Below are 26,328 nucleotides of genomic sequence, written 5' to 3' on the forward strand. Positions count from 1 at the left end.
GCACTGAGGTACTACTGGACTCGCCTCTGCTGTGTGGGGTGAAGAAGGTCTTGTCAGTCAAGATGAAGATGTAGCCAGACTGGATGGACACTGAGACGACTTTCTATAGCAGGTGGTGAGGGAGCTGAGCTTGCAGGTATATATACTGCTGAATTTCTGGATCCTTGTGGAAGTGTCCAGCGGGGATCTGAGTGTAAAGAGACACAAGCAGTGAGTTTGAGTAACAGTATGGGGGTGTATTTTATCTAGTTCTTATTACTTGATAGCTTGTTTTTTCTTTGTAAATCTTTTCTCATCTTTTCACACACTATTCTTTTACTCACCCCGTGAGTCCCACACTGGTAAGTCTGTCATACCCTGGACAGCCCAGCCAGATGTACCAAAATCAGCAAATTGGCCTTAGTGATATAACCAAGTGTGCAGTGATTCCAAAAGGCGAATAGCGGTCATTACGTCCATGTCCCTCTGCCGATGCTCATAAGCTTAAATGAGTGCAGCACAATGTTCCAAAATATGTTCATGAACGCCATCCCAATAGCTCGCTCAAGCCCCACTAGGCTTTTGGTTACTGCTGTTGTCCATTTTCTTGCGGCCCTCCTTTGATATATAGTTAAGGCTGGTAGTTTTGCAGGTATTTGGTATAAACCAAAGTACTGGACAAAATTAAGTTTGAACCTGATGATGGTAGTAAAGGAAATGTCCATGCAGGTATCACAAAGTTATTTGGATTGAGGGGGCATGAATGTGTTGACGAACGTCCATGGCGATCCCTCCAGTAGTTGCTGAAATATTTCAATCTGGACCAGTGTAGACAAACCAACATCGCCATCCAGAACTACACAGATGAATTATTATTTGATTGGTGTGCTCTCGGAACCTGCAAATTTATTATTTAAATTAATGAAATACTTAATGTGTGGTGGAAAAATGTCGAAAGTGTAAGGACAGAATGAGGTCAGTCAGGTCCAACATGGACTTTACACTTAATGAGTTATTTATTTTTTCTTTTGCCCAAGGTCCAGCACTGATTCAATAAAACATCTTCTTGTCTCTGTTTGCTGTCTGTTCTAATACAAACTCAGGACCAAAATTTTAGCAATTTACTGGCATTTGAAAGACAACATCACTTTCACTTATGTGAAACAAACACAGCAGCAATTGATCGCAGATAAACTAATAGAAGAATAATATTTACTGACTGGAGTGCCTTACTGTGAGGCTCTCAGTCCAAACAGAGAGGTACTCTCCACTGGCAAAGACCATGATGGGGTAGAGGGACGTGAGGGCAGCCCTGCATGGACTGCTGCCCCTGCAACCAAGACACGGATAAGCAGTAGAATATGGATGGATGGCAAATAATAGTTTATGAAATGTTTGAATTATATAAGCCTATAAGTCTCTAAGATCTGCAGTAGCTGGTCAGCTAGTGGTGCCTAGTGTAAACAGGGTGATAGCTGCCAGCCACCATGCTGCCCAGTGCTGGAACCAGCTCCCAGTGGATATCAAGTCTGCCCAAATCTTCAATGGCTATAAACTGCTCTACTGCCTTCACTGGCATCAACTCTCAATGAAATGTGTGTTCAGTCAATGTGCTCTGCATTTTTCTATTGTTAAAATTCACACTACTACTTCTCCAAAAAACCATCAACAAACTTAAAGCAAGAGCTTCATCAATAACCTTATTGTACATTAAAAACGGCATTCATTTCAACAATTTACAACACTGGAAAGATGTATAAAGATATAAAGATGTATAAAGAATGTAATAAATGTATGAGTTAAATAATGAACACAATTTGCATTTGGATCAAGCCGAACTTCAGGGTCACAAGACAAATCTGCATAATAAAAAGAGGTAGGTGAATCTCCAGTGCAACATATTTTTTTAGTAACAAATATAAATTATTATATAGAAATACAGATGTTGACATGAGAAACCACAATATAAAAATAATACTTCATAGCTTACAGCACTTGGTGCAATAGTCTGTATGAGCAAAGTCCAAACCTGCCTGTACAATTAAAGTGAGCATAGGGCAACTAAAAATAAAAGCTATTGCAGCCGTCCATCAGTAGCAAGGTAGGAAGTAAGTTGCAAAAAGTCTAGGAGCCATTATTTATCACCAGTCTTCATGTGTGGCACATGTGTTTCCATGTTGCAGACTCAGTTTTTATGTTCTGCAGAACCAATTTAAAACACAATGTTCGAACATGTTTTACACTGTGGTTTTACTCCTCATATGTTTGACATTTGCCAAATGTGGGCATGTATGAAAGTAGCTTCTAGGATTACTTTAACAGCTAGCTATAAAGTCTACCTTGAATTATGGAAGCTAACTGTGTCAGCAGCATCATCGGACCATTATCATTAGAGATCGGCGATGATGCAAGTGCATTTTCTATTTAAACAATGAGGGAAAATGACAACTGCATCGGTCTGAGACTAGCAAAGACATTTGTGTAGTGTTTTGTGCTGTTTATAAGATAGGAGCGCAGGGTAGTGGCCTACACAATGCGCCTTCAGGTAAAGGAGCCCCTGTAACTCCTGTTAATATTTTGTACATAATATTTTGTATAATGTTTATACGGTTTAATACGGTGTTATGTTGAGCAAAGATTATTTGTATTGAAAGAGACGTGACATAGTAGCCTCCAAAGAATTTAATAGGTGGTATAATATTTTTATTGTGCATTTATGATATCTTGGTATTTTCTATTTTCTCATTTTCATTACTGTAAACATCCAAAGAAAGTGACTAGCATGGCCATTTCTTCCAAGCCCAAACAGGTCGGTCTGTGTTCCTCAGTCTGACACTCTGCATCTGTGGGCCAGTACTCGATCCAGGTTTTCTCACCGATCGTGTACTGATACCTGAGGACAGCAAAGTGGAACACTGTGGGTCTTCATGTAGCCAGGCATTTGTTCATAGGGAATTAGAATTAATTGAGGTCAATAACATGCATTTCATTTATATCCATAATTGATCCCACAATTTATAATATGTTGAAAATAAACAAGAAACAAAAATCACCAAACACATTCATTAGAGACAAAGACTTGTTGTGATTTCAGTTATATTTACTGTAAAATGATCAATCAGAGACAGAGACAGAAAGTCTCTCAGACTTGGGATCCACATCAGTTTTATCCTTTATTTACCTCAACTCCAAAACATAACAGACTTTAATAGGAGGCAAGTCTCCATTTCTAACTCCCTCTGTTTGACATGAATAATTGGTCACAGCTGCATTTTAGAACAAAGAATCGTTTTCAGTTGCTCCCACTCAGCTGCCGTGTTACTTCATTACATGTTATAGAAACTAAGCACTTCCTGTAATCGTCTCAAATTCAAAGCCCTGTAGGGTTTCAATGGACAGAGATGGGGCTTTTATTGTTGTGCTGCAGTAAGCTTATTGTCTCATTTCTGGTTGCTCGTCTATTGTTTACATGCTATTATAGTTTCTTTAGCAGTTTCTGTAACAGTTACAGATGACCTCTCTCTCTCCCTCCCTCCCTCCTGCATCCTCCACTCTCCTCCACTTTGATGCAGTTCCTGAGTAGCCGGGAAACCAGAGTGGCTTGGTAGACTGCCTGTAACAAGACTTGCAGAGGTACAAGGAGTGGCACCAACATGTGGGAGTTTCATTCAAATGAGAGAGTGCAAAGTCAGTTGATATTTTTGTAGAAAATGGGACATGTACAAATTTTTTGTGTCAAAGCCACTCTGGCACAATTCTTAGCCACTGTAAACCACTCAAAAAAACCTATAATTAAGGTGAACTTATTTCCAGTCTTTTTACCAATAGCTATAGCTATTTTAGTCCCACAGAGAACAGTGGAGGCACTACAGAGGGCAGAAACTACAGCAGCACTAAGTGGTAATTTTTTGATAAGACAAAAAACAATTGGTCATCATGGAGTAAAGTAAAGCACAATTAGAAGGAATCATGGGTAATGCTGGTCATGTTGCTGTGTGGTATGCTAGAGTTTTACATGTGTAGCAGCTACGAGCCATAAATACATGGTCTGAAGGTACTGAAAATTAATTTATTTAGATTTTTGTGTGATATCAGTGATATTAACTGAAGATCTGGTCCTATTCTCATGTAAGAGAAATTAAATGTTGCCCTGCTTACACAGGTTTTTTTCTGTATTTAAACAGAAACCTAGAAAAATCCATCCTTCTGCCTATGAGGCTTTTAGACTTTATTTAAAGTACTTTTTTTTTACCCAACCATAGAGAAAGTTTTCTCAGCTTTGAAATTGTCTAAGTAGTTCTCTGTTAATGGATCATAAGTCCAGCTATTATCCAGTGGAGGTGGAGGAGATCCAGCCTAATACAAATGGCACATTACCTTAAGTCTTTCCTCGGTTTTTCGGGATAAAACAGGAGGGTCATATAAGACAACTCCAAAATTGCAAAACCTCTCAATGACTTAACATCTCAGGCCGTACCACCGAGCCTTCTCATGCGGCAACTCAAATCGTCCCTCAAGTGTAGATTTCAAAAAGCCCTTCAATGAGAAATGGACACCGGCTTTTAAAGATGCTTTCAAGACTCTTCTTCAAAAGCTCACGATAAAACAGGCTGTGGACTATGGCCTCTCACCCATGTGGCAATCCTGTGGAGCAGTTCAACCGAACCCTTCTTTAAAAGGCTTGGAACACAGAGACAAAGTCAGATGGAGGGATTATGAGCGGACCACTGTCCATGGATATATCTGCACCAAAAATGACATCACTGTTTTTTCTTCCTAGCAGCTATCAAAGAAAATACACATTTTGTGTACTGGGAACTTTGGCACCCATCTGTCTGCTTGCAGTGCCCCCCTTGTCTAGTCTTGTTAATTTCCTCAACTGTCTTACAATATAACTATCTTGTTAACTGATTTGGCCTGGAGAGGGGGCCTTTCTGCCCCCTGATAACTTCACCATAGGTGTTACACTGTGAGGTCTCTGAATTTGAATACATTTGTTCCCACTTTCTTTTGATCCATTGTAATCATGACCACAATGCCTGTAACCGCAAAGCAATTGTATTTACATACAGGAGACCACCCCCATTTTTGCTCAGCTGTATAACTGTCGCCCTGAGTGAGTGATTTTTCCTCAACACAGCTGAGGCATCCAATTCACATAGCCTTTGGTCTGAGCCCTGAGGGATCCGTCCCACTCTGAGTATGTCAAGAAAGTTAAATAGAAAGGTAACAACGACCTACTGAGCTGCTATATACATTTCGTCAAACTGTATATACAAAGTGTTAATTGCATTTGTGTCATTAAGATGATTTAATAATTACCCTATATGACTCAAACACTACTACATCAAACATGACTTACAAAAGTAGGCATTCTTTCTCAAGTATGCAGTAATAGTAAGCAAGGAAACAATAAAAGTGTTATATGGTAACAATATTACAGGACACACACACACGCACACACACACACACACAAACAAACAAACAAAGGAAACTCACGATTCACTTTGGTCATCTCTGCGAATATCGTTGGATGTGCCCATGATAAGGTAGGTTTTGTCTAACCTCAGATCTAAAACATTCCTGCACATCAGAGAACTGTGGAATGTGCGCAGTTTACCCTCAAGATTCACGTCAAAACTACCTGTAATTAAAGTATATAGAAGGAGAACAGAACACAGGAGAACATAATTAAGTTCACCACCAGTTTCACATAAGAGTATTGCTGTTCTGCCTTGCTGGAAACAATCTGGGAGATTGTTATGTCACTTTTAATCCTCTTTAAGAAACATCACTGTAGGAAATAAAACTTCAAAGGACATAAATGCTCCATAAAACCATTCTTACTGACTTCCGCTAATTATGAAATAACTACATGCACAGCATTAGTTTTGGATATACTCCAACACACCTCCTTATGAACTACTAAGGACCTTCTTCTCACTGGGAGGATTGTATAGGAAAGAGGAGATTAATACCCACCTTCTTTAATGACTTGCACTATCGACATTGTGTAAATATTAGTCGAAGAACCTTGTGCAAAGTTGACCACTCTTGCTTTGTACACTGAGGAGACAAGTTGCAGGTTGTTAGCACAATGATCTCAATCATGCACTGACTCTGTCTCTCATACACACACACACACACACACACGCACACTCTTACCAAAATCCATTTTGCTGGTCACTCTGCTCTCACAAGCCTTTGTAGAACGCTCATCATTATTGCCATTGTTCTTTAGCTGTATTCTGCAGTACCCTGGAAATGCAGAGTGTGCACGAATGAAATTCACACAGATGATTGAAATGAATGAGCACTTGTATGTATCTGCTTGTGGCTTCTGTTGTAACCTGAGATGTGTATGTTTCTGTCTTTTAGTCATTGTTTTATAAAGCATCCAGACCAATCGACTGCTCCTGTCCAATCAGAAGCACCTGTCCACACAGATGCCACCATTTTCTAGCTCTGGTCTAATATATCTTTAAACTGCCTTTAAATCCTACACAAGACACTTGTATTGACACATTCACACCAATGCTCTTGTCAAAATTCCTTTACAAATAATTACTAGTGCTTATATAATGCACCTCAAACTGTTTATCATGACTTTTCCATGTGACTTCTGTTGTTATTCTGACACGATAACACTTGAAATGAATAATACTCCATATGCAAAAAAGTACAACTATACACAAAAAAGGACTTTAGTGCAGTTACACAGTTGTTGTTGCTTCCACCTTGTTCAGTAATGACAATGGCCAAATGTCTGTGTTTTTTTCACTGTGTGTTCCTTCAAAAGTTTCAGATTTTATTCATTTTGGTCATCCTGCTTACCTTCGGCACATTTGCATTCATCATTTGTACAGATCGCCTGTAGCTTTGCATGTCTCTCTGTGTGATAGAATTTCACACAGTTTGTCTCTGGAACAGGGAAGAAAGATATTTTGTGTTGACCGATCAAAGGATTGAAGCACATGAGGAAGTGTATAAACCCTGAGTTTTTTGCAGCAACAAATAAATTATTGCACTGCAGTGAGCATGCATGGACATTTAATTAATTTAATTAATTAATTGTATTTCTGTGAGATTTGTCTTGAGACTTTCTGTCATAGTATTTGTAGAGAGACACAGCAAAGAAAAATCTTGAAGCACAATGAAGCAGCACAGAGTCTATTCGAAACGTACGGTCATAATATTCATAGACAGACACAGCCGCTGGCTGTAAGACGCCCACTTTCAGCGCTTGATGGATCCTAAAAGTGATCTCTTCCGGTTGCATATGAGAAACCTGGGAAGACATGTCCAACAAAGGTACAGTGTGTGAGAGTAACACAAATTAATTTCAGTTTTTTGGGCCATAAAATGCATACACACAGTAGCAGACCTTGCCGCTAAAAGGGTTTCACGGGGGACTTTTTCTTTGGTAGAGTCTAGTTCCAGTCGAAACTGTTCACAGTGAAGTCAGCTGGTTGGTAGTGGAGATAAGTCCGAATTTGGCCTGACACTTAAATGGTGTGCAGAGTCTGTGAGCACAGACTGCTCACTGACAAATTAGGATACAGTTCAGCACATTTTTGGGAAGCTGTCTTGAAGTATCTACAGGGCTGATTCTGTGATATGCGCCACTGGTCAATGTTTTTGTCAATAAAACTGACCTCAATTAGAATTTGAGCGAAGGGACCAGAGAGAGAAGAGGATGGAAAGAAGAAAATCCAACCTTGTCCAGGTAGATGATGAGTGAACCTCTCTCTGACAGGAATGTGTGCATTTCATACTTTGAAATGGTGCGGTCACGTTGTCGAGATAACTACACATACACACACACACACACACACACACAAACAGAGACAGACAGAGAGTTTACAAGTCTGTGTTACTGGTTAGAATAAACAAGATTAAAGCTGGAGTGTGGGAACTTTCTTTTTTACATCAACCAGTGAGTTTATCAGAGCTGAAGGGGGTGTTCTGGTGTAAACATATCTGGAAGCTTCAAGACAAGTATCTGACAGATAGCTCCATGTTGTGTCACAGACTTATTATGTCTCTCCTTGCAACACAGTACAGCACACGGAAGGTTCTTAGGTGGGTAACAACCTTCAGTGTGCCTCAGACCTTCATTGTGTTGCATAAAATAAAAGTCCATGAAACAACACAGATCTGTCTGTTGGGTCCATGCTGTTAGAAGGAGTAACCATAATGATGGAGACGGAGCAGGACTGCTGAACTGCTCTTGGGCAGGTTGGCATTTGTGAAATATTTTGCAGTAGGCTACGTAACTATGACATTTACTCTACCAAAATAATTAATTATTGTCTTGGCGCCGTGTAAATTACTCTGTCTTCAGTAGTATTGCAGGTTTAAGATTAAGTTTAGGCAGTTAGCTCTTACTAAATTCAGGTCAGCTGTGTTCACAGTGAAACCATTTGGCAAGCCAATATCCAAGATTGACAATGCTGCATCACGCTCTCGGTCCTTATACCTGTACACAGAATGAATGGAATAGTTAAAATAAAGACTTAAAATTATTGGTGACAAGACAGCAAAGCCCTTAATCAAATCTTAAATCTAACAACCATTATAGAGCTTTTAAATGTTTTAAATATTTTAAACTTGTGCTGGTCATGTCAACACAGCCTGCCTTAAAACAATGGCAAGAGTGAAAAACAAACAATAGAAATACAAGAATAAGTCAAAAATGGTAAAGGTGGAAAAGCTTGTACAAAGCCATGTAACTTTAACATTTGTATTACAGTATTACTTCTTGATTCTACTTACAAAATCTCTATTGTCAGGTTGTATATCTTCTCATCCCCATCAAGTTTCACTGGAGGAGGAAAACATTACATGTAGTTTATCAATTTTTCACATAAACGAAGAATACTTGGCAAAAAAAACAAACAAAAAAAAAGCAAATAACAAGCAAATAACCCAACAGATACCAGCAAGACAAAGACAGCTACAACAAAGTCCAACAGCAAAAGACAGAGAGAGATAGAGGGCAACAAATTACCCGGGAGGAGCCGCACGGTCAGGTTAAACTTCTGGCAGTCGCTCTCCTGTTCTTTAGGCAAAGCATAATACATCGACATCATCTGTCAAAAAAATCAAAATCAAACTATTACAAAGTATTACTTCTCATTTAATATTTAAATTCATAAAAACATTTATCGTAGAAATGTTTTACTTAGAAATGTTCCTAAGTCAAAGCATTTTGTTCTGCCACCATTTGATCCATTTCCCACTGGGTATGAAAAAATCCAACTCCACTCACTATGCAATGATAATTGTACACCTATTCTATACTGACTATGTGTCTTATGTCTTTGTCCCTTTTAAACCATGTGACAGTTGAGCTTTAGGGAAGTGATCAGTGTTGGTGGTACCATTTCCATGACTGAACTGGTTAAAATGGGATACCAGCACCATACTGCATAACTTGGTGCAGCATTAAGACATATGAAAGAAATTTCTATCAAAGTAATGATGAATTATTGAGCATGGATGTGTCTTGATGCTCAGAACAACTACAGCTACTTGTCAGTCATGTTATTTTAGGTATTATTACTTCATGCTCTGAAATTTAGCCAAAATTAGGGGACAAAGTGCACTATGCTATAAGGTGGATGTCGTTCCTCATGGCCATACTGTATGAGATCCACTTGCGTCTATTAAAAATAAAGAAAACTGCTACCATACCACATACCATATTGTACCGCATTCCACAATGTACCAAAGTTAAGCTTTTTAAAATTTCTTCACACCATCGTTAGGTTAATACTACAAAATGTAAACTATAATATACAATGTAATATTGTGGTAAAATCCCCAACGCATTCACATCCTACAAAGGATAATTAAAATAGTCCTGGGCTTCTTTTAAGATGAAAAAATCCACAACAATACACAGCAGATAATAAAATATACAAAAATGTGTTTTACTTACTGTCAGAGTTGCTTCTCCTACTCCTGTGGCTTTCACCCTTACATCCTCGTTTAAACTGTTGAACTGTTGAGATTTAAAATGTGCACACACACATACCATTCAGCCTGAAAACATTAAACCCAACATTTGTACATGAGCATCTTTTTTTGTTGTTGCTGCATTTAATATCACTGTATTTTTGAGGTTTAATAGATGGATGATGCACAGCTTTAAATGGGCTATTTGTGAGATTGCTATTGCTTCATGTTTATAGAGCTTCAGCCGACAGGACGGGAGGTTAGAACCCTCTTTAGCAGCGCTACTTCTTCAGGCCAGCCTGGATGCTCCAGTGACTCGGTATCCGTGACTGATAAGACAGTCTCACCGGGCCGGGGCTAGCTGGTTAGCATGCTAAATTTTATACACGAAAAGTAGTGATAAAAATGTAAAACAAAAGTGTTGCTGTCCACCACTTCAGACAGCTTTTGGCAAGGAAATACGCAACATTTCTTCTAGACTGGTACGTTAACAGCTGTTAATGCTAACGCTGACTATAAGGCAATATCAAAACTTACATGTAGCTCTTTTAAGTATACAAAAAAGAAGCTGCTGAAATCTGAAAGACTAATGCAGTATATTTAGGAGGGTGAATAGGAAGTGTGCTTGTATGAATTCTTTCTTATTAAGTATGTCCCAGATACGTGTGTGTGTGTGTGTGTGTGTCTAGTCTCACCACAGTTAATCTTGTGACATAGTGGTTAGCCTGGTTGAAGTTGTACAGGTTAGGCCTTGATCTGCCTGGCAACAAGATGTCCACATTCAGATTATACTTTTGTTCTCTGGCACTGGCCCAGTACTCTGCTACAGCCTGGTACACCATTACAGTAGCCTGAGGAGAGAGAGAGAGAGAGAGAGGGAGAAAGAATTAATACCTTGAGCTCATGAGTTATTAGAGAAGAGAGAAGAGTGTCCTGTGTTACCTGAGTTGATCCATAGCCTCCGCCCACCTTCTGCTGTGTGTTGAGCCATCTCACTACAGGCCTGGCGTCTTCAAAGGCCTTTTTTAACAGAGGGACAGAAAAGTAAGGAAGGAAAGAACGGAAAGAAAATCTTGATACATTTCTCCTTGAAAAAATACCCTTTGAGAAGCCTTTGGTATCATGTACTCTACGATTAATTATTTCATGTTCTTAAACAATATCATAAAAAAGGGACATAATTATCAAGCATATGAGAATTTGAGTTCTTGAGTTTTTATTATTACGATCTCCAGAAAGATTAAAGACATTTTGTCTTTTCACTACAGTTTTAACAGATCTGGTAAAAGTCTTCTTATGATCCTTATTTGATGAGATTCTAATAAAGCCTGTAGTAAGGTTTTCAGTAATGACTGAAATATTGTAATATAAACTATTACATGGATGTATTAAAGGCTATTTATTACTGTGCAGATTGAAATGCTTTTTAAAATAACTGACACAAAAACAGAAGAAAAATGTGGTGCTTTAAAAAGGAAATGTGAAAAACATATATCTTCATTTGGAAATGATCTCCTTTCATAAAGCTGTGTAGTCAGCGACATGCTTCTACTTTTTTTAGAGGGACATGCTTACCTTGGCCTTGGTGAGAGCAAGAAGAGCATAAGCAGTGGCCTCCAGTGTGAAAAGATGTTTATGTGGTAAAGGCCAGTGGGACAGCTCTAAGACACACACACACACACACACACACACACACACGTTTACACAGCTATCCTTGTTGTTCCTTTCATTGAAGATTAGCTTAACCTTAACCAGGAGCTCAGAAACAATGTTTTGCCTCATTATGACCAGGCTTCATTCCAAATGAAGACTATTGGTTCCAACTGGGTCAGTGTTTATACAGGAAATGGTCCCAAAGAGGTACCAAAAATGCATACTCGCACATACATACACAGATTAAAGAAAACACACAGTAGATTTTTCTGATCATGTTCAGCAATATTATGTCAGGATACCTGGGGAGACAAATCTGTAGAGGATCTCTCGGTTTAGTTTGTTTTCATTGGCCAGGGCGTATGATGTCATGGCAACAGCATAAGGGTTGATGAGGCTGGGCAGATGGTTCTCCAGGTAGGCCACTGCTTTGTTTATACTGCCTGGCAAACTCTGGACAGAAGGAAAAGACAGCTAATGAGGAGAGAAGCTTAGTGAGAGACAGAGAGGCAGTCGAGCTCCAACTCAGCGGATTATGGCACAGTAATAGTGAGACTGTTAAAGAGATGTTGCTGTTAAAATGTCAATGCTGTGAGCATCACAAACAAATTTCATTCACATCCATTGCTTTGGGCGGCAGAAGAAATCTTGAGACAGTTACGTAATAATTTGGTCAGCTAAAATCTGAGCAGTCTGGGCACCTGTATACTTCTAAGGGTAGGTAGAAATATATGTTTTTCTTTTAATTTTGTGTTAACTAATCCTTAGAGTTGTTGGGTTTTACCAGAGACAGTTGAGAAAGAAGATGGTGTACTTACTAACGAACCTGACAACGCCCACTTAGGAAACAGGAAATATATACTATTTAATACCACTGGTGCTGCTTGTAATGCGTCATTTTTTGTTGTAGAGTATCTTTACCTAGGTATCTTCATAACACCTAGGTTTAAGTAATGTAATTTTAAGATGTTGCTCATAGGGTATAATATGTTGCAGCATGAGCGTCGCTGACTTGACCAAAGCCACAGAAACTAAGAAATAGCAAAAAGAACTAGAGGAGAAAGAAGTGCCTCTGTATTTAAGGTGGGTGAGGTACTTACACTGACAGTTGCAGCACATATTTTGCGTGACTCTTGCAATGCGATTAGGCAGAAGGCCGTCATGGAGGCATCGGAATCTCTGCCCAAAACATCACCCTACACATGTACACACACACACACACACACACACACACACACACACACACACGGAAAGTGTCTTTTTTTGTTTTTGTTCAGCTGCAGGTTTAAGAACTGGTTTTAATGAAATCAGGACACGCACAATCATCTCTCTGTGGATCACACTTCCCACTTCCCTAAACGAGCCTTCAGGCCGCTGTGTGTTGAGGATCAGAAACTTGACAGCATCACAGATAATTTGGGTTTGCAGTGGCACCAGATGGAAGGCCATGGTGAACACCTTGACCACATAAGCTGTCAGCCTAAGAGAGGAGAGGAGATGTGTGTTATAATTTCACATTTGCTTTAGGTTATTTATTTGTACATAAATTACATCCAATATACTATCCATTAGAGTTAAACTAGAAAGTGCAAACATTTGTGATTTATAAGCTCCTGAATGTTCCCATGCCTTACCAGGTGGTACTTGCTCGACTGGTAAACACAGAAAAAGACCCATCATTTTTACGGAAGGCAAGCTCCCTCTGGTAGCCTAAACACAAACAAAATGCAAAACCATTTTTCTGACTACAGTTCAGCTTTCTACTGAATCTTGTCCATTCAGTGTAATCTTGAGGAGTCCTACTGAACTGGGCTTCTCATTTTAGCAAAGGTTGAGGTACCTGTACTAACAGATGCATGTGTATGTGTGAGCCTACCAGTCCTGATGTGCTGGATGGCTTCATTGCGTTTCTCAAAGCCCACAGTTTCCCACTGGTTGGTTTTGTCTAAATATACGGTTGCAATGACAGGCATGGTCATGTGGTACATGATGTTCTCTCCATTCCCTGTTGGCATGTAGATCAGACTACCCATTGATATGGCACTAATGGCATTCTCCACCAGTCCAGTAGTGTTCTCTCTTCCTGTGTGGATGCAACGAGGTGCCCACAAACAGTGAGGTTGTCATTTGCAGTTGAAATGGAAAAAAAAAAACATGCTTTGTTGCAAAAACAAGCAATAACAATTAACTATGCAAAATTAAGTATTGCTGCGGCACATTAAGATTATGGAAGTGGGTGGAGGCTTTTCCTTGCAGAGGTCAGCTACTGGTCTAGACAGTGATAATGGTAAATGAGAGGCTGGCAGTGGTAAATGTGAGAGGGTAGCTCTAGCCGAGGTTGTGTTTTCGAGCTCCTTTTGCTAATTAAAATGCACTTACATTTCCAAATGATCAGACCCTACTGAAAATGCACAGCATTTTTTATGGCTATCATTTGGTGTATTTTTCTTCTTCTATAAGTTAGCTAAACATACTATATTAATCGTGTGACATTGCTAATAATTTCCTCTATTTTAAACTCGGTCGGCTGTAATAAGCCACATGATCACATTAGAGTTTCCAGTTTTAAGAGGATATGTCCCTTGAACTCACCTCTCAGAAAGATTATTGTCTTCACAGGTGTGTTAGGAGCCAAATCTGCACGAGAGATTCCACTGTTGATTATTACTTCTTGAGTACCATCTAGAGGGAAAGACATGTAGGAAGTTAGAGGATTACCAAATAGAAAAGCTGATGTTGCAATTTTTGTAATTGAGGCTACCTCAGCAGAAAACTTACCTACACCTTTGTTAACAGGGTCTAGTGTTATTATCCTTGGAGATTTTACCAGCACACCATTAGGCTGGAAAAACAGCAGTTAATAAACACTATAGGAATAGCAACTATTTTTAGCAAACCTCTGACCATGAGACAAAATACAACTGAGCTTGCATGTTAGCATTATTTCACTCTGTATTTATGTATTCGTACTTCCATTTAGATTTTAAGAATATAGGAAAAAAATAAATAAAAATAAGACAAGCATCAAAGATATGCAGTGATCTTCAAGGGACTAGCTATATATGTTTTCTCAGCTAAACACTAATCTGATGTGGTTGCAACTGGCTTTAAGTAGCCACACGTACAGGAAAATCAGACAGTCAAGGGTCTGAGATGAAATGTCAGGTTTAAACCATGTACAATTTTATTGCAGCTTCAGTGTTTTACTGCAGTAAGAGAACAGATCTACTATGGTATAACAAGCATGGCGTCTCCTTCTCTTACCCTCACAAGCAGCATCTTCGAGATTCCATCAGTGAGCGATGAGTCTCTAACAGCTGCTTTGACCTCAATACGGAATTGTCCTTCCTTCATGGGAATAATGACAAAGGGTACAGATCGTGTAGTAAATGGTCCAACTTTAACCTCCTGACGATACCTTCCACGTGTAGAGGCGGCACTGCACACATGCTGCTCCTCAATGAGATCCACACGCACCTTGTGAACGGGTAAAGATTGAGAGGTGGAAAATAAAGACTGAGAGTGACACTTTGACAGTGACAAACTAAAGGAATAAAACTAATAGAATAAGCACATTTTACAAAATTAAATGTCCAAGGGAAGATCACAAGTACAATATAGTGATAGGCTAACAGAGGATGACACTGCTGAATGTCATGCAATTTCCATCGGTCAGTAAATCATGCTTCAATTCAACAAAAGCTGCTCAGTACATTTTTGTAGTAAATCTTGTCCTGACTTACGATGACAAGATAAGGGTTATTGTTGTGAAGGATAGCCTTAATTTCCAGCTGCTCTCCTTGCATAGCAGAATACGGCAATTTGAGATCAATGAAGAATTCCTTCCGGACAATTACCTCCAATGGACTAGACACACAGATACCTAAAAGAAATAAAAGAAATAAAATGGAAAAAAAGAGAAGTAAACGAGGATGGCGAGGGCATCAGTAACATGGAGAAATATTGTAATAGATGTTAAAAATCCAAATCTGTGACTAAATCCCTAAAGAGCAGAATCCTCCTCCAGAACCTGACAGTTAAGTTAATTAAAATTCTTCCATACTTTACTCATGCAACCTACTGAAAGCCTCGACCTTAGTTTCATGCTGTCCAGTTTGAGTAGCCCCTGCCTGAACTGTGAAAAACTGCCTATGGACCAGACAGCCACACAACCCTTGACTCATCAAACCAATGAGATGAACTAGTTGACATGGTTATCATTATCATAATCCAATATTTAACACTGAATCAAATTTTCTCACATCTCTATGTGTATATGTACATATTATAAAAAACAGGGCCCGTATTCAAAAAGCATTTGAAGCCTAAAAATTGCTCGCAAGTTCTTGAATTAGGAGAAACTGTGAAAAAAGATCTGTCCCTCCCAAATTTAGGACTCCTAGTTTTTTTGACTGAGAGTAATTCACACAGCCACTTAGCACTAAAAATAGCACCTAGGTCTGGGAGAAGTTAAAAGTAGTAGAGAGGAAAAACAAACGAAGAGTCCTCACCATGAGTTGTTGACAGACCAATACCGATGAACTGCCAGGTTGTGATCGAGTCTCTCAACGGAAAATTTTGCACAAATGATGTGGACTCACTGAAACAAAGAAATGTGTTATCAGTTTCGGGGTAGCAAAAAAATGTCCAGGACATTTTAGAGGTGGCATGACTTTGTGTGTTTATTACTATTTCCTCACCAGTTGGGTGTTTGTCGTGGGCAAGCAGGCAGTTTATTGTCTAACCACAGCCAACGTTCAGGGAACTGGGTTCGAGAAACAATGTCAGTGCTGTCAGTGTAGTCCTCATATTCACCTAAAGTTGCATTAAAGAGGTTACTGTTATTTATTAGCAGGCAGACTATGACATTTTTCAGTCACATTTTTCACTTTGCTTTCATTTATTACTTTATTTTACACTATAAAACTGTTAAACTCTAAAAATGTTGTTTCTGAGTTTCAACAAGAAGTTTTGAGCTACATTATTTTCATTCATACCCTATCTGTGGCTATTTCATTGGTTTGTGATTTCAATCCACTGTGTGAATTGAACAGTGGCTAAAAAAAAGAAAAAGTAAAAAAAAAAAAAGAAAAAAAAAGGGAAAGGGGTCCAACAAAGTTTAGTTTGGGAACCAGTGTTCAGAAAACCACAAATGGCAAATACACTACTCAATGTCAAATGACAACAGCTAAATCAGTAGGTGACAGTAGATTCAAGTTAAAATGTTTACTTGGTGCAAGGAAGAAGACAGGGAAACACCTGAAAGCTTGGTTTGTTTTGTCTTGAATGCTGGCTGAAAAGGATTTGCGTTAAAAAAAAACCTTCATCACTTGGAATAAGTTTCCTGCAATACTCCACACAGGAGTTAACAAGTCACAATTCTTTCAATTTTAACTTACCATTTTTTTAGAAATATTAATATTTTATATTTGCTTTGTATAAAATTAAACACATAAACACATTTTTTAAAAGTCAGATATTGTAGAAACATTGTGGGCAGCCTCATATGCAGCTGTTCAGTGGATGTTGGGTAATTGGAGCCAGAACCCTTTAAAGAGAGAGTCGCATCAGACAGGGTCCAAAATGCTTGATTCATGGAGACCTCACATAGTTCCCAGAAGTTAATTTGAAAACAAGCGAGAGAAGAGACAGAACAGCGATTTAAAAAAATGTTTGGTCATTAATAGACACTGACACATGTCACTATTTGAGGACATACAGTTTATTTTTGAGGATAACAGCTTGCATCACCTACCTTGTTGACATTTTTAGGCTAACCTCACCTTGGTGTGGATCGTGTTCCTGATGGAATACAGATTGTTTCAAAATTCAGATTGCATTTGATTTTCTAATATTTCTTTCAGTAATCCCATGGTAACAGAGAGTTAATTGATCTTAATAGCTAATGTAATCTTTATGACTTTCAGATAGGATAGAAGGAGACTGATAGGTGACTATCAATGATTGTCACGTACTCATTGAATAAATCTCCAATAAACTCAGAAATATGAATAGTATGTTAAGTGGTTTGTGCTTGTCTTCTGTCTCGCACATGGTCTGCACCGTGATTTATTGTGCTGTGCTGGGATGCTACAAAATGAATATCTAGCTCAGGTCAGCAGGGGTAACCTTACTATCACTAAAGAGGCTGACAACAAAAAAATATGTGAGGTAATGAAACACTGTATTTGCACTTTTTCCACAAAGAAAGAACACACCATTGGCTTAACTTTTGGTTTATTAAAAACAAGGAACAGGGAAAGGCTTGCAAAACCCAGGGAGTTGAGACACAAAGTCATGGTTACTGCTTCTCCACCTGCAACATCATTTGTCCCCTCACCGTTCGTGACCCGTAATATCACTGCTCCTCACCCTGTATTGTGTAACTAATAATTAACTACCCCTGAAAATCACGTTTAGAAGCATGTTACTCTAATTCAACAACGTTGGATGAAATGGCATTACGAGAAAGGATTTTAAAATAAATAGGCTTCTCCTGGTTAATGTTGTAATGTGTTCTTGACCTTATCCATATCCAGTATCTCAGTCTAATCTGCTATCTGACAACACCCCTAAATCTTCTAATTTAGTGGGGTAAATCCACTAACCTGCTTTAATGCACATGTTAGCTTGATTCAGCTGTGCTGATAATATATAATCACATTCTTTAAACGTCTTACCTTTTAAACATGCGACCCAAACAGCATATTCTGTTGCAACTCCGCTGCACTGCTTGTGTTAATCCTAACCATATTAACTTCCAGGAACTATTGAGATGCTCCATGATCCCCCATTGCTGAAAAAAAAGGTCTATTGCAGTGAACAGAGATGATTGGAGCTTAGAGTCTTACTTGAACTGCTTGTAACGTCTGGAGTAGTGCTGGCTCGCTTCTTCCTTCTAGGAGATGGACACCTCAATTCTGGAAATGCAAAACAAACCCAGTCTGCATGGTATCTGTGAAGTAATACTGTTAAAATAAGGGAAGGTAATTTGGCACAGCCTACACAGCACACAGTGTCCCTGCGTCTAAATGATACGTTATTTGACCACTGCAAATTTGTTAAAGTTTATGAACAGAACAATGCATTACTGGGAAAAACGTCATGGAAAAATACATATTTTAACCACTCTCGCTAAACAGAGGCAGCGATGTCAGAGGGAGCTTACATGTGTACAGCCGATCTGTAGACTGAACTCACTCCAGCGAATCAGCACTGTCACTGAATCACTGTTTTTAGCAGCTGGTGACTGAGAGGCTGAGTACTTACTGAAGTTGCTCTCATTCTGATACCAGTACGCAAACCCATGCACAAATCCGATACCATGTAATTTGTAATTGCTAAAATTTGCTAACAGCTAATGTTCATGCTAATGTTACACTATTTATTTTTATTCTTTGCTGCTCTGAAACAGTAACCTGCTCAGGGAGTTGTGCAGTTCAGGTAAATAGTAATGTTACCTGTTTGCAAAATGTCAGCAATTTGGCAATTTGGCAAAAAGTCAACGTGTACAGTTGGCAAGGCTGTAATTTTTGAGGGGAGGCACTAATGTTGCCAGTTTTCAGCACAGCAAAAAAGCCAGATGATGAAAAAAACAGGATGAAATGCAGCAGCAAACTGGAAACTGAATTCCAATGACAGGATAAACCCCACAAAGTCACTAACCCACTTAAAGGTTTTTATGGAAGTTATTTATTCCCCTATATTCTACTGTTTTATACTGTTATTTTAATATTTATATTATATTTATTTCTTATGACTGACAGTCAAATTACATAATAAAAGAAAGACTGATGATGATGGCATTCACGTTTCTGCAGCGGTGAGCAGTGAACTCAAATATACCTGTATAACATGAGACTAGTAAAAGGAGAAAAAGAGTCAGAGGGTAGAGTGAAGTAATGTCACCTTGTCTGTAGGGAGTCCCAGAGGCAGCGCTGGACTCAAACAACAGCCCGGCATCGTAGAACACACCCATGCTGTCCTGCCCCCCACCTGGTGTGCAGCCTGTGTCATATTTCCTTACAATGTCCCACACCTGAGTGGATTACAAATCATTCACACACCGACATACAACCAGACAAGGCTTACATGTGCAATATAACGATAAATCTTTGTGTGTGCAGGTGGGTTTGTGTGTGTGTGTAAGTAATTAGTTACCTTACTCATTGTATTATGATATTACTTCCACTTTACAAAAATATGAAACACTGCACATCCCCTCGACCTCATGTAGTCCATTACTTCTTATTCTGCCAAGTAGCTGTCTTCAGACTCTGTCTCAAATGCATGAAAGTCCATTTTATCATGGTTGACTGACATAGTGGACACAGAGGGGGGCTCATCGGTCAGAAACTCCCTCACAAGCTCTCTCCTGCCCTCGTCTCTCACCAATTGGAGTTTGAACTTCAGGCAGCTAGCAGCTGCATGAAGAGCATCTTTGCTATTCACGACATCATCATAAGATGACAAATCGCGTTCTGGTAATGTAATGCTAATAAGATTAAGTACGGTAATATTATTCTTCTTTTACAAATTGTAATCCCTTACTCCACTCATTACTGGGGAAAGTGATAATGTTACAGTAATTTGTTACTAGGTAATGCGTTACTGACCAACACTGAAGAAGAAGAAGGCTTGGAGCCTATCCCACACAGACACAGGGACAACATGCAGACTCCACACAAATAACCCCTTTCCTGCCTGTGGCCCAAACCACGGTTACACACTGTGGTTTTAAATGAACCTTGTTTGAAAAATGTTAAGAAAAGAAAGAATGAGGACTTTGCCTTCTTCTGGGTTAGGAAGTGCTTGTTGTTCAGGATGTAGACGCCTTTGTCAACTGCCAACAACGCCACTCTGGTCTCTGGATCTCCAGTGACCTTCAGACCAAACATCCTGCGAGGCTCATAGGACGGAGCAGGTTTTGTTGATTCCAACTTGAGCTGAAGGAGGAAGAAACAGTGGATTTTTATTGTGAACCTTCAACTTTATCAGGTTGTGTTTCTTTGTCCACTTCATTTATTTAACCTTGCTACATCAGTGTTGTGTGTCTCACCGAGCCCACACAGGAGTCCTTGGCATCCACCCAAACAGAGTCTGATACCACCTCATTGTCAGATGTATGGTAGTAGGCTATGATGCGGAACGATGGCAGCAATTCTTTGGTGATGGGAACTGTCAGGGAAATCAGTACTTGACTTCTTGTCCTGTAACGGCCATGTTTGACCAGTCGACCTTTGCTCATGATCTATGATACAGATTTAAGCATCAGCACTTACCCACTACATAGGTCATAGCATGCATGACACACACACACACACACACGCGCGCACACCAATCAGCCGTAAAATTAGGACCACTGACAGGTGAGGTGAATAACATTGATTATCTTATTACAATGGTACCTGGCAATGGGTGGGATATATTAGGCAGCAAGTAAACATTTTGTTGATGTGTTGATGGGTAAGTGTAAGGATTTGAGCGACTTTGACAAGGGCCAAATTGTGATGGCTAGACAACTGGGTCAGAGCTTTTCAAAAACTGCAGCTCTTGTGGAATGTTCCTGGTCTGCAGTGGTCAGGACCAACCAATAGAGGAGCTACTGTAGCTCAAATTGCTGAAAAATGGCTCCAATAGAAAGGTGTCAGAGCACACAGTGCATCGCACCACAGCATACCTTCAGAGGGAAAGTGGAGTCCATGCCTCGATGGGTCAGGGTAGTTTTGGCGGCAAAAGGGAGACCTACTCAATATTAGGCAGGTGTTCATAATGTTATGGCTGATCGGTGTATATACACATACACATTCCACGTCTGCAAAACATCTCTCACCAGGTATGTGATATCAGTGTCTTCATTTGGCGGCCTGTTGAGGTTAAGGTTGAATTTCAGATAGTCTCCTGATTCAAGCTCTGCTGCATTCACACCTGCAAAAATTTTGTAATGAGCGTTGAAAAGATCTTGTTCATGGTACATGCTTTGCCATCACCACTTTGTTTTGCCATATTACATTACTGTATATCTGAATTTTCTTTACCTATGTGGATGTAATTGTTGTTTTTAGTTTTATATGCGAGAGCCTCCATGGTAGCTGATGCTTGTCTTTCAGGTGAAATAAGAGGATCATTGGTCTTTGCCTGCAGTCAGAGACACACAGGTAAGTATAAACACACAGTTATGTAAGGCAATATAAACAAAAGGCCTCAGATCTGTATTGTCCTACCTTATAATATGGTTGTATAAGACTGACAAGGTTTTCAGATAACACAGTAGCTTGCTTATTTAAAGTTGCATTAAGGGGAAGAAAGATGTCTGGACTACAAGATGTTCATCAGTCTCGTTCTCTACAGTAAATATATGAGCAGCAGAACCAAAACAATGAGCTAAATGAAGCTAAAAACCTGCAGAGAGCTGCAGAATGGTTGTTAGCGCTGCTGGATTTCACTGTTGCACATGAATATCAAAGAAGTGGATTAATGTAGATTTAAGCTTCCACTTCAAAACAGACTGGAATGTAAAAAGGGTTAAAAGGTTTCAAAACATTTTGAAGACTTACAGTTACTGTCAGGCTTGTGATCCCTGACATTGTATTGATGGAACATTTTGCTATGCCTTTGGCTGTAGTGCGAGCCTGCACGGCACCTGGCTCCACCACCACTAAAACTCTTTGTGCCGGAGTTCCATCGGGGTTCACAACTTCAAGCTGCCATCAAAGAAATAAATCAGAAAATATTCTGTCTCATTCAAACACGAGATAATAGTCAGTAATTAAGCAGTGTATGCTTCAATAATGTTTTTGTTTCTTTGTTTTTTTGTTTTAGAGTTTATTCTTACTGTCATTCTACATAAAAGTAAATCTAAGGAAATACTTCACCGTAACATCAAAGACAGATCCTGGTTTAAAATATTTGGGTGTTTTCTTGAGGTGGATCGTATAGGGTGATGTGACAATCTGGATGCTTCCCAACTCTGTCTCTATCATTTCACCACCTGTTTTTGATACATGCACATCATGCACCCTCTTCCAGGCTCCACAAATAAAATCTGTCGATAAAAAGGCGCAAGTGTCTCTTTCTTACCGTTTACCGTCAGCACACTGACAGCTACAAATATTGAACTCCCCACCAGGTAGTTGATGTTTATGAAGGTCTGTGTGATGTGCTCTCTCTTCAGTTGCGCCACTCCATTACCGTCCACGATCTAATGTGGCATAATATAAAAACACATCTTGAAATGCAGTAAGTGAATAGTTGGTAATACTGATGAGGTAAAACTGTACAACTGTACCACTGCACAAGTCTGAGGTTAATGCTTGTCTTTTTACTTTGTGTTTTCAAAGGAAAGAGAGCATGAAAGATAAAAGTCAGACACATACAGTACAATATAAGCTAACCAATCAACTGGCAGATTGACTGACAGAAGCACACTAAAAGTGTAAGTATTTGCTCACCGGCACTCTCTGAAGGGAGCTTGGAAGACTCTTCTTTTGACCCTCATGTACAACCCCAAACACCACATAGGCTGTCCCCTCCACCCCTTCACCAAACAGATACCTAAAACCACAAGAGAAGGACATGTTTAATTCCCCAATGACATAAAATGGGACCATTAAATATGGGATGATAAGAGTGCAACAATGCAACAAATGACAGACAGACTAAAACAGCAAGAGCTCCAAAACAACTTTTATCTTCTCCTCCAGTAAATGTACTAATCAAACCTGTTCGCTAAAGCCATAAAACAAAACCTTCACGTACGTGGTTTTGATGTCGACAGTGAGCTCTTGACTGTCCACATAGAAGAAGGAGCTCTGAGGTATCAGTTTCACCTCAAAACTAGGAAGCACTGAAAAATGAAATGCACTCTATTGTGTGTCCAACATCAGGTAAATAGCAAGTGAATGCTTTATAGATTATATAGTAAATAACAGTTCAGGTGAAAAGGAACTCACCGTATTCTTTGACCTCAAAGTCAGCAGGGAAGCTCCTCTGTGGGTTGCTTTGGAACTTGGCCACCACTTTCCAAGATCCGGGACTACACACACACACACACACACACAGACTGCAAATTATACAAAGACAATTGAGGGGAATGGTAGGGGTGGGGTGGGGCGGGGTGGGGGGTTATAGTGCATGCACATGCTTCAGTTACGTGTTACAATCCTTACAGTATTTTGCTTGTTTAACATAATGTCTGCAGTTTGTGGATGATGATTTTCTCTTATCTTATATCTAGAAAAAAGTTGGAAACTACCTGTTTAATCTTGAACAATTTGTTAAAAAGCTTGTTGTATTATCTATTATGTAAAATGTTCATCATAAAAGTAACTAGTCACTAAAGGTGTCAAATAAATATAGTGGAGCAGAAAATATTTCCCTCTGAAATGTAGTGGAGCTAAAGTGGCATAAAAAGCGAATACTCAAGTAAAGTATCTCAAAACTGTACTTAAGTCATGACTGACCATTTCCACCTTAGAACTGCAGTGAACCAAATAACAGTCAAACAGCAAGGTATTCATATAACCAAGGAACCAATCGTGTCAACTTGTGTGGATGGGGGGCGGGCAAAATACACCTTGTTTGTTCAGAGAGCAAGAGTTATATTAGCACAGTAACTAACACTGTGTCAGCCACTGCCAGCTACAAGCCAAGAAACAACATTATCAAATAGAGGATAACCATTCTGTCAGCTAGCTGCTGATTTTGGTGCACAACAACGTCTGGGTCTGACTGAGGCTCAAACATCTGGCTGATTCTGTCTGATGCTTTGTCTAACACCAAGGGTGTTGTTGACATAGCCATTTTGCATTCCTCCTCTATGTTCCACACTAAAAATAATCAAGTACTACAGGAGGGAATATTACAAAGAAAAAAAAAGTCACTTCATGACTTTCACAGTCGTATACCTGATATGATCTGATATGATTTTGCATATTTCCATCAAGCTTTTCTCTCAAGGAAAAACATTTTGCGTTTATTCATTTTCAATGTTCTTGAATGTGTGCCACTATAGGAAGCATGGCAACCGAAAGATCTTTTCATACTTGTTGATTGTCTGGAATCTGGCAACATAAATATCATGATAGTGGGATAGTCTACTGTATGTCTTAGCAATAATTTGTAAAAAAAAAATATCATGTACTGACATAACTATGTAATGTAAGCTACATTAGAATATCATTCCGAGCTTGAAGACAAATTGTTGCTATAATTTGCTGTTGCTGTAATTTCAAAACCGAACTACTTGATAAAGGTAAAAGGCACAGATGAATACTTTATCCCATTTGAAACGGTACGGACTACTGTTTATTTTGATGTATAGTTTGTTTTAAACTCAGGAGTTAGTGAGGTATTGCGCGGACAAGAGCGGGTGTGGAGATGGACGCAGAGCTATATGCAGAATATGATTAAATTTCATTTGATTTTACTGGGGCACCACAGATATATACTGGGGCACGTACCCCAGTAAAATGGATCTGGCAATGCTGATGTCTAACACTAACCATCTTGACACAAGAGCTGCTCCTTCAGCAGTCACAGAAACCTTGTCAGTATAGAGAGCCACAGCTTGCATTAGCTCAGCCACGAACAGTTAGCCACTTCCTGTTTGAGCTATATAAACATAAAAAATAACTGCACTTTCTGTTCTGATACATCATCTAGTCACCGATTCTGGTGCACAACAAACTCCTGAATGTGGCTGAGTCTCTCCAATGTGTCCTCCGCTAACTACCTGGATATGCTCTGCTCTTTCACCTGTCAAGCTCATGCAAACAGTAGGGAGTGGAGCACCCCAGAGTTTCCCCCAGAGTTTTCAAACTAAAATAAGGCCACTAGCATTTCCAAAACTCTCCATTTTCAGGGCTACTGTGGATGCCAGGCGAAAACATAGCAAAAGTGATGCTTTTTAACGTATTAAGCCTACAGATAGATGGAAGATATATTGTAATATGTACAATTAGAGGAAGGAGGGACATATAAATGTTTCAACCAGTTAGGGTCAAAGAGCTTAGAAATAACCACCAAAGTAGAATAATCAACAAAGTTTGTCTGAGTATTCACATTTGTTTATAACATTAGCAAACAAAGTTACACTTAGACAAATAATTTTCTCGTTCATGTCTTCTCTCCTATTCACTTGTACTTAACTAATACTTATTCAGTAATTTCCTGAGTGGACCTCAGGAATAGTAGTTGGTAATGTGGTACTGGCTAATGGGGATTCAAATAAATAAATGAATAAAATAATACATTAATTTTATGTTTCTATTAAGGATTTAAAGTGTCTCCTAACTTTGTTCACTGTAGGACTTCAGTAACATTTTATTAGTTGCCCGAACTTTAAATAAGGTAAAACTGTAAAAAACATACCATAAACACATTAAAATATACCTGAAATATCCTATATACTTGTCATTGAACTGATTTGTTATCCATGCAAAAATGTAAACTCACCAAACAGAAAACAGAATGTATAGAAATGCAAACTGAATTAAATTACAATAAATACTCACCTGACCATTTCACCAAGTTGGTAATCTCCAGAGTAGATTCCTGATTTCAGCAAGACTGGATCGAGGGCAATAATGAAGCCTTCAGGATTCTGAAATTAATCAACAATGCACAACCATTGACAGTGAGCCTTGCTGCTTAACAAATAAATGTAATAAAACCATACTGCATCAAAGAGGTTGTGGGGTCTGATCACTTCAAACTCAATGAAAAAAATGTCATTCA

General features: G+C 39.1%; 1 protein-coding gene across 1 annotated transcript in view; it reads right to left on the bottom strand.

The window, feature by feature from the left end:
• LOC139635977 (uncharacterized) overlaps positions 1 to 26,328 on the bottom strand; it is a 79,791-nt gene that overhangs the window by 23,694 nt on the left and 29,769 nt on the right. The window contains exons 48-79 of the mRNA XM_071503591.1: positions 26,106 to 26,194; positions 23,544 to 23,626; positions 23,350 to 23,437; positions 23,043 to 23,145; positions 22,672 to 22,792; positions 22,467 to 22,582; positions 22,149 to 22,295; positions 21,630 to 21,729; positions 21,425 to 21,519; positions 20,651 to 20,842; positions 20,382 to 20,537; positions 19,501 to 19,630; positions 18,444 to 18,512; positions 16,293 to 16,407; positions 16,104 to 16,192; positions 15,336 to 15,475; positions 14,857 to 15,069; positions 14,371 to 14,434; positions 14,185 to 14,274; positions 13,469 to 13,675; positions 13,227 to 13,302; positions 12,913 to 13,072; positions 12,693 to 12,788; positions 11,895 to 12,045; positions 11,515 to 11,600; positions 10,882 to 10,959; positions 10,635 to 10,790; positions 9,923 to 9,985; positions 8,990 to 9,071; positions 8,755 to 8,803; positions 8,368 to 8,458; positions 7,697 to 7,786 (exon numbers count right to left, since the gene is read on the bottom strand). Of these exons, the coding sequence (XP_071359692.1) occupies positions 7,697 to 7,786; positions 8,368 to 8,458; positions 8,755 to 8,803; positions 8,990 to 9,071; positions 9,923 to 9,985; positions 10,635 to 10,790; positions 10,882 to 10,959; positions 11,515 to 11,600; positions 11,895 to 12,045; positions 12,693 to 12,788; positions 12,913 to 13,072; positions 13,227 to 13,302; positions 13,469 to 13,675; positions 14,185 to 14,274; positions 14,371 to 14,434; positions 14,857 to 15,069; positions 15,336 to 15,475; positions 16,104 to 16,192; positions 16,293 to 16,407; positions 18,444 to 18,512; positions 19,501 to 19,630; positions 20,382 to 20,537; positions 20,651 to 20,842; positions 21,425 to 21,519; positions 21,630 to 21,729; positions 22,149 to 22,295; positions 22,467 to 22,582; positions 22,672 to 22,792; positions 23,043 to 23,145; positions 23,350 to 23,437; positions 23,544 to 23,626; positions 26,106 to 26,194 (3,585 nt within the window). The remainder of the gene's footprint in view (positions 1 to 7,696; positions 7,787 to 8,367; positions 8,459 to 8,754; positions 8,804 to 8,989; positions 9,072 to 9,922; positions 9,986 to 10,634; positions 10,791 to 10,881; positions 10,960 to 11,514; positions 11,601 to 11,894; positions 12,046 to 12,692; positions 12,789 to 12,912; positions 13,073 to 13,226; positions 13,303 to 13,468; positions 13,676 to 14,184; positions 14,275 to 14,370; positions 14,435 to 14,856; positions 15,070 to 15,335; positions 15,476 to 16,103; positions 16,193 to 16,292; positions 16,408 to 18,443; positions 18,513 to 19,500; positions 19,631 to 20,381; positions 20,538 to 20,650; positions 20,843 to 21,424; positions 21,520 to 21,629; positions 21,730 to 22,148; positions 22,296 to 22,466; positions 22,583 to 22,671; positions 22,793 to 23,042; positions 23,146 to 23,349; positions 23,438 to 23,543; positions 23,627 to 26,105; positions 26,195 to 26,328) is intronic.

The sequence above is a fragment of the Trachinotus anak genome, unplaced genomic scaffold, assembly GCF_046630095.1.
Source record: "Trachinotus anak isolate AG129_WGS33_773 ecotype Australia unplaced genomic scaffold, CSIRO_AGI_Tana_v1 ptg000019l, whole genome shotgun sequence".
NCBI classification, from domain to species: Eukaryota; Metazoa; Chordata; class Actinopteri; order Carangiformes; family Carangidae; genus Trachinotus; species Trachinotus anak.